Source organism: Neofelis nebulosa, chromosome 14, assembly GCF_028018385.1.
Source record: "Neofelis nebulosa isolate mNeoNeb1 chromosome 14, mNeoNeb1.pri, whole genome shotgun sequence".
NCBI lineage: Eukaryota > Metazoa > Chordata > Mammalia > Carnivora > Felidae > Neofelis > Neofelis nebulosa.
In genome coordinates, this window is record NC_080795.1 from 6,432,905 (window position 1) to 6,440,555 (window position 7,651).

The window sequence follows — 7,651 nt, forward strand, 5'->3', positions numbered from 1 at the left end:
CCAGAATGCCCACATCTAGGCCTGGCTGTACCCATCCTGCCAGTGTGAACTCGGGCACTTAGCCACACTCTGCCTCGGTTTCCTTGTGTGTGGAATGGGGATAATACTAGTTTACTGTGGCTGTTGTCGTGAGCCTGGGAGCACGCAATATTTGCTGGCCATTACTTGCTCTCAATTAAATTCAATAACGTGAAATGACTCTTTCTAACTTAATGCCTTGTGTTTCCCGTTCTACTTAGACATTATTATTTGCATTTGCCTCATATGTCTTTGCCTGTCTATTTGTTCTTAATTTTTTAAATACTTAGTAAGCTTCCTGAAAATAGCATTACGCCGGATTTTGGCCCAGGTTCGGTCTGTCTCTAAATGGGGAATTAGAATCCAGTTACAGTGGGTCAGTTGTTTTGATGATGATTGGTAAGTTTAATCTTCCAGCATATTCTTTGAATCCTGGTAAGACCTCCTAATTATTTCCTTAATTTCTGCTTGTTTCGGTTGGGTTTCGGCTTTTGCTACATGAACTGTGCCCTCTTTGCTTTTAGGTTCTTCAGTACTACGGAAAGTATATGCTCCCTCTGATTTTAAATATTTTTATTATTTTTATTATATTTTTATTTTTGTAAGTAGGCTCCACCCCCCAATGTGGGGCTCCAACTAAACGATCCTGAGATCGAGAGTTGCACACTCTACAAACTGAGCCGGCCTGGTGCCCCTGCTCTCTCCTATTTTAAAAATAATAAATAAGTAAAAAATAAATAAACGTCTACTACCGATTGCCTTTAAGTTTTTCAAAGTCATTCTTTAATATATATTTCTTAAATTGAAGGAGTAAAAAGGTATCTTTTGAATCCTCCTATTTAAGGAACATAAGTTAGCACACTTTAGTCAGCCACACCAGTTTGATTAACCTTTCTGAAAAGACTCCAAGATTTTTATGCAGATTACTCTAAATTATTATGCTTTAAATAATCTTTTCAACGTCTTTTAAAACATTTTCTTTCAAAACAAATTTTCCTAGGGGCGCCTGGGTGGCTCAGTTGGTTAAGCATCTGATTTGGGCTGAGCTCATGATCTCATGGTCCTTGGGTTCGAGCCCTGCATCGGGCTCTGTGCTGACGGGCTCAGAGCCTGGAGCCCGCTTCGGGTTCTGTGTCTCCCTCTCTCTCTGCCCACCCCCCCCCACTTGCACTCTGTCTCTCTCTCTCCCTCTCAAAAATAAACAGTAAAAATTTTCAAAAAAACGCATTTTCCTAGTTATGACAGCTACTTTAGGTTTTCATACACAATACTTTTTTTTCATGATGAAAAATCTACCCAGTATGGAAACAAAACCCCAACACTACAAAAGTTTTGCAGTAAAAACCCAGTCTTCCTTTTTTTTGTAGACCTTGCCCCGATCTCCGGATATAGCTGCCATCAGTGGTTTTTCTATATATCCTCAAAGGAATTTTCGATGCATTTATACACAGTTGTATTGAAATGGGATCCTTCTATACACAGTGAATCTAATTTAGAAACTAAACTCGAAACTATGGTTTGAACCATCTATGTTCTTTTTTGTTTGCTGACTACTTCCCATAGTCCATTTTCTCCGGTCTTGAGCTTTTATGTATGCTTCACTGCTGGGTCATTGTAATCCATCGTCAAGATACAATTTCAAGAAAGGGACATAGAATTTACACCACGAACCTCTGTATACGTGAGTGTGTGTTTCCTATGAATAACTAGGACAAGTAGTTACATATCCGATTTTTGGGTACCCAGCCCGCACCCCTCAAAACTGAACACAGAACTTTCGGCAGCATGGCGGACTAGGTCATGGGAGGGCCCCCCCCCCCCCCCCCCCCCCCCCGTGCAGAACGACAGATTTTGCATGATTCTCAAGTTTTTGCATCGCTGGACTCCTAGACAGTAAGGAAAACAACAAAGTGCCTGAAAAACAAAACCAAATGAAAAATAAGCACAACCTTGAGTGGTGACAGCTAAGCACCGGGCAGGAGGGTTTTCTCTAAGAACAAGTGCAGAGCAGGGTGGGGACAGGGCGTTGAAACGGACATCGCAGCTTAAGCCCTGACCTATGAAAGGAGCCCTGGTGGTCCTGGGTCAGTGACACCTCCTAGGTGTATTTCCAAAGAAGCAGGTACCCACCCTCTCTGGAGGAAAGAAAATCTCCCCAGTTTTCACTCTCCATGTTCTTTTTTAAAAAAATTTTTTTAACGTTTATTTATTTTTGAGACAGAGAGAGACAGAGCGTGAACAGGGGAGGGGCAGAGAGAGAGGGAGACACAGAATCTGAAACAGGCTCCAGGCTCTGAGCTGTCAGCACAGAGCCCGTCGTGGGGCTTGAACTCACAGAGTGTGAGATCGTGACCTGAGCCAAAGTCGGCCGCTCAACCGACTGAGCCCCCCAGGCGCCCCCCCCCCCCCCCCCCCGTCTCTTTCCAGTGTTAAAAACCACGAAGGAGACACAGTCCCGTTGCTGTTCCGGAAGGCAGTGTGCTGAGGTCTGCCTTAGTCCTGTCGCGGGGGACTGGAGAGTTCTGGTCAGCTGCTTCCAGGATTTTTCTTCACTGTTACAATTTTAAAGCTTTGCCGGGACCCCTCTAGGTGCAAACGCACGCGTTCTCAGCAGCGATCCTAGCGACTGGTTTCCCGGCATGCATTTCGGCAGTGGCCATGCCCTCCAGCGAGAACAATTTCACACTCACGTGTTTTTGCCAGAGGCTTCAGGAAATGGCAACAGCTCGCCGCTCTCTTCCTAGGCGCCCATTTCCATTCTCGGTTGGGGAAAAGGTGCGTTTGTGGTGATGGTGATGAATTGCGAAGACCAGTAACCGCGGCCCCCCCCCCGGCCCTTCTCTTTCTGTCTCCGCCAAAGCCCAAGCCCCACTCTGGAAGAAGTCAGCGCCTGGGCTCAGTCGTTCGACAAGCTAATGCTTACCCCGGCGGGAAGGAATGCCTTCCGGGAGTTCCTCCGAACAGAATTCAGTGAAGAAAATATGCTTTTCTGGATGGCGTGTGAGGAGCTGAAAAAGGAAGCTAATAAGACCATTATCGAAGAGAAAGCGAGGACAATCTACGAAGACTACATTTCCATTCTTTCTCCGAAAGAGGTATGTACCCTACTCCAGAGGTTTCCTCCCAGGAGGCCGTTGGTCAAATGAACCCCCTCAGGGTCTGGTCACCTGACACGGTTACAGTTACTCCAAAATAGAGAACACACTGCACCCAGACTCGTGGCATTGGGGTGCCTTTGACTGTGGTCTCACAAGCGGGCTCTGAGTGCCCCCTAAACTCTGTGAAAGATTTTGTGCCCTTTTCTGGGAAAAAAAGCATTCATGACTTTCCTCAGATTCTCCAGGAGGGGGAGTCTGTGCATTTTATTGTAAACACCGTTTAAAACTATTCTACCCTGCAAGCATTTCTTTAAATAAAAGTATCCCCTTATTCTGAGCAAAATCTTTTTTACAGGTATTTTTAGTTTAATAGAAATAGCATCACTGATAGGATACGGAGGCCGCGTAGGTTTTCCCTAGGGGGTCCTTTCCTTATAGCAGAGAAATTATCAGATGAGTGAAATCAATCAAGTTTCCATCCCCCAGTTTTTGTTCCTCCAAAGCTAAAATCTAGGGGGTCAGGTTGATCTCAAAACCTAGTGTCTTGTAGCTCTGATTGTAAAATCACCCATTCTTTCCTCCTGCGTGCCCCTAAGAATATCAAGTCAATAAACCAGGGCCTCTCCTGTCAAGGAGCTCGGTCAAGGGGGCCGACAGACATGGGAGTCCCTGGTGTGCCACATGGGCTGGCGGAGGGAGCCATCAACGGGGGGGTGGGGCAGGAATGAGGCACAGAAACTAGGAGATGCCGTGGACGAACTAAGGATGTGAAAAGGAAATGACCAGAAACACAACGGGATGAAGACATCCCAGAGGACGGGACTCGATGTGCCAAGGGTAAAAGCATGCAGTCCCGTGAACTGTGAGAACGTCAGTAGTTTGGCACACTGACCGTGACACGTATCCCAAACCACTAGGGCTGCTGGTAGATAGCAGGAAGAGAGTTCAGGAAAGGGGGTGGTCTAAGAGCATCGAAGCGTTTGGGGGCCATGCTGAGGTTTTCTGATGGTCATCTTGGGAAGCCTTCGGATGTTAGCCTGGCAACATCGTCGAATTTGGATTTTCAAAAGACCAGCGTAGCTGCACAGTGGATTAGGAGGAGACGAGAGGCGGGGGGGAAGCTACCAGACTGATGATTACTGCAGACAGGACACGATGGGCCATAGTGGGGTCGGCTGGAGGGAAACCAGAGAGGCGGGGTTTCATTTGAGGTGAATCCCAGCGTCTGGACGGTTCCCACGTGTCTGGGCGGGCTGGACGGTGGCATAGTTCATGGAAACCGGGCAGACAGGACGGGGATCATGCCTGGGAGAAAGACAGTGGGGCTCCACTTTGCTTAAGTTTGTGTTTTGAAGCTGGAGCTACTCCGCTGACAGACGTGTGAATGTAGAGTTCAGAAAAGTCATTTCCAGTTTGGGTTAACAAAAGCAAGAGAATTTTCGTCCTTCAATATATGGCTTCTAACACATTCTTATTTAGTCATGATTTTGCTTCCTTTTTTTGAGATGCGATTTTTCATCACTGACTTTTAAAGCATCAAAGAACCAAAACACTGGTTAGCAAACGTGTGAAGCAAAAAAGGATATGAAAAGATGACCCTTTCTTCCCCAAAGTAGGCATCTATTACTTGAAATATAACAGCATCGACATTTTTAAGAGCTTAGATTTTGGGGTCAGATGCACTTGGGTTTGAACCCTGGTTCTCTCGTTTAGTGGCTCCATAACCTTTGGTATATTTCCGCACCTCTCTGGGCGTCTGTTTCCTCATCTGTACAAAGGGGACATCACCATGTCCCTGTTCGTTTGGGAGGATTACAAGGGAGGACAGGTGCAGAGCCCCAACACAGCACCTGGCAAAGTCGTCACACCCTGGGTGGCCCCTTCACGAAGCAACCGTCTGTGTCCGTTCCGTCATCCCGAGCTGACACTCCCAGAGACCTCCTTCGTGCGGAGGCCGCAGAGAACGAAGGATTTCCGTGTGCCGCAGCTGTGTGTGAGCTAGAATGTCCCCGGTGGTTTCTGTAGTACCGGTTTAATTCTCCAACAAGAGCAGATGATTTCTTCTTCCTTCCAGCCAATGATATGTATCAAGTCCCTCCTTTGGCAGGAGCCGTTCCCCTGGGCCCCCGGGCCTGACACTCGGGAAGCTTCTGCGAGAGGACTGCCTCGTGCTGAGGGCTGCCGCGGGAATAAGCTTGGGGGCCAGGGGCCAGTAAAGGTTCTTCACGCAGCAGGGAAGATGTGTGAGTTCAGTTCTGCAGCCTGGGGAAAGTCCGAGCCCAGCGGCTTGCTCTGGTGTAGGAGACAGCCTTCTCTAGGACGAGGCAGACATCAGAGAAGGAGCCGACATCTACTAAGGACTTCCTGAATTCCACGCACTTTAAATAAATTCTCATTAAATCCCCCCACCCCCCAGCTACCGTCATCATCATCCCCTTTGTGGAGGAGTTCGCTAGGGCACGGTTTACTTTGCCTAAGTCCCCAAACTAAGCGGTGGCATAGCTGGGATTTAAACACAGGCCCTGTGCGCTTTTAACCCTCGCACAGTGCTCTGAGTAGCTTCCATTCGGCAGCCGGCCGGACATTCCTGCAAATCTGTGACTGTGTTCTTAGCTGGCTACAGCCTGGGACCTCCAGGTTGTAGCCCTAATGGTATTAAGAAATTAGCAAGGGGTAAGTTTGTGCATGCTTTTTTCTTCCAAGGACATTGTACATTTTAAAGAAGGAAAACGGGGGCATCTGGATGGCGCAGTTTGTTGAACATCTGACTCTTGATCTCATAGTGTGTGGGTTCGAGCCCCACATGGGGCACAGCCCTCTTGGGATTCTGTCTTTCCTTCTCTCTTCCCCTCCCCAGCTTATGCGTGTGCTCGCTCTCTCTCTCCTTCAAAATAAATGAACTCAAAATAATTTAATAAATAAGACAATGTGGTTTTCTAAAGCATCGCGATCCCCACTAGCATTACTTGTGAGAAATACACATCGTCAGGCCTTCCCCACACCTACCGAATCAGACACTGCAGGTGGGGCCCCGCAATCTGTTTAACAAGTGGCCTCTGATGCCGCTGAAGTTAGAGAACCCCTGTTCACTATGTGTTCCGTTTCTTTCAGCAGTTTAGATTTTTGGATAACTTTGTTTGGTTTGGGATTTAAAAAAAGAAAAAAAAAAAAAAAGCCACGGGAGTTTGGGATGGGTCTCCGGAGAGAAACAGATCTGACACGACTCTTCCTTGTTTCGATTGGCAGGTCAGCTTGGACTCCCGCGTAAGAGAAGTCATCAACAGGAACATGGGACAGCCCTCCCAACACATATTCGATGACGCCCAACTTCAGATCTACACCTTAATGCACAGAGACTCGTATCCCCGGTTCATGAACTCTGCCCTCTATAAAGATTTGCTTCAGTCCTTATCTGAGAAATCAGTCGAAGCATAGGATGTTATCAAATGTATTTATTATTAATAAAATAAGAAAAGAACTCATGGACTATGTCTAGTACAGGGAACTTAGAGACAGTAGTATCTTCTGCTAGAGTCATCCGCGGGCTATTTTAATAGCAGATGCTTCCTTCCACAGAAGGCTATGTATTCACAATGTCAGTTGCAGCCACCGTTAGTGACACTTTTGGAAAACGACGGGTACGGCCGCCTTAGAAAAAGATAGTATGTTTACATGCACAGTAACAGTCGCGTGTCGCGCGCGAATGGCGAAGGATATACTAGAAGACTGTACTGCCTGGGGCATGTACGTCCACTGGAGCAAACAGGACTCTGCTTTCGTTTTGTCCGAGTTCAGTATCTGATGACTTTCCTCCCAAAGAAAAGGCATTCAAGTGTTTCTTAGCGACTCCTTCCTTCCGTCGGGCTGTCTTGAATGTTTTGCTTAGCAGTGCCATTACCGGACCCCAGTTCCCATCTGACCAAGATGTGTCACCACTACGCATAGGGACGGTACTGCGCCCTCAGAAGACGCGTATGCAGATACATATAGGTGCATGTGTATCTATGCCAGTTAATGTAAGGAACTGTGCTCTTAGGTGGGTCGGTCTCCTGTTCCGTAAGGGAAGTAGTGTTTAGAAAATTCTTTTGTTGACAAGTCACTGTTTCATCATCGCAATCTGCCAGCCTAAAGAATGGGCTTTGAACTCACAGCTTAGTCGTGTTCGTAACAGAACTTTCAAATAAGCATATTCCCGTTTTTATTATTCGAAGAAATATGGGCATTTTCACTCTAAAAAAATAAAGCACAAGAGTTTTATCTCTTTTTTTTTTTCACACGTCGGTATTTGGGAACGTCCGATTAAATAAGAAGGGTTACATGCGAGGTTTAGGCTCTGGCTTACTACTTTCTTTACTAATCTGTAGGAGTCCCCCGGGTCTTCCACCCCCTTCTCATTGTTCCAATTACTGCCAACATGCTCGTGGCTCCCAAATTAGGACCCGGTGTAGATTTCCTCCAGCACTGTCACAATCAGCTGCCGGCCGGACACCTCCCCTCGTATATCCCAGAGGAGTGAAACTCATCCAGATTCTGAC

General features: G+C 46.9%; 1 protein-coding gene across 3 annotated transcripts in view; it reads left to right on the forward strand.

Annotated features, from left to right (window-relative positions):
• The window catches only part of RGS20 (regulator of G protein signaling 20), an 85,899-nt gene extending 78,526 nt beyond the window's left edge, over positions 1 to 7,373 (forward strand). For all 3 annotated transcript variants that reach the window (XM_058699569.1, XM_058699570.1, XM_058699571.1), the window contains 2 exons: positions 2,879 to 3,113; positions 6,363 to 7,373. In XM_058699569.1, the coding sequence (XP_058555552.1) occupies positions 2,879 to 3,113; positions 6,363 to 6,551 (424 nt within the window). In that variant the 3' untranslated portion in view covers positions 6,552 to 7,373. The remainder of the gene's footprint in view (positions 1 to 2,878; positions 3,114 to 6,362) is intronic.
• Positions 7,374 to 7,651: the final 278 nt, after the last annotated feature.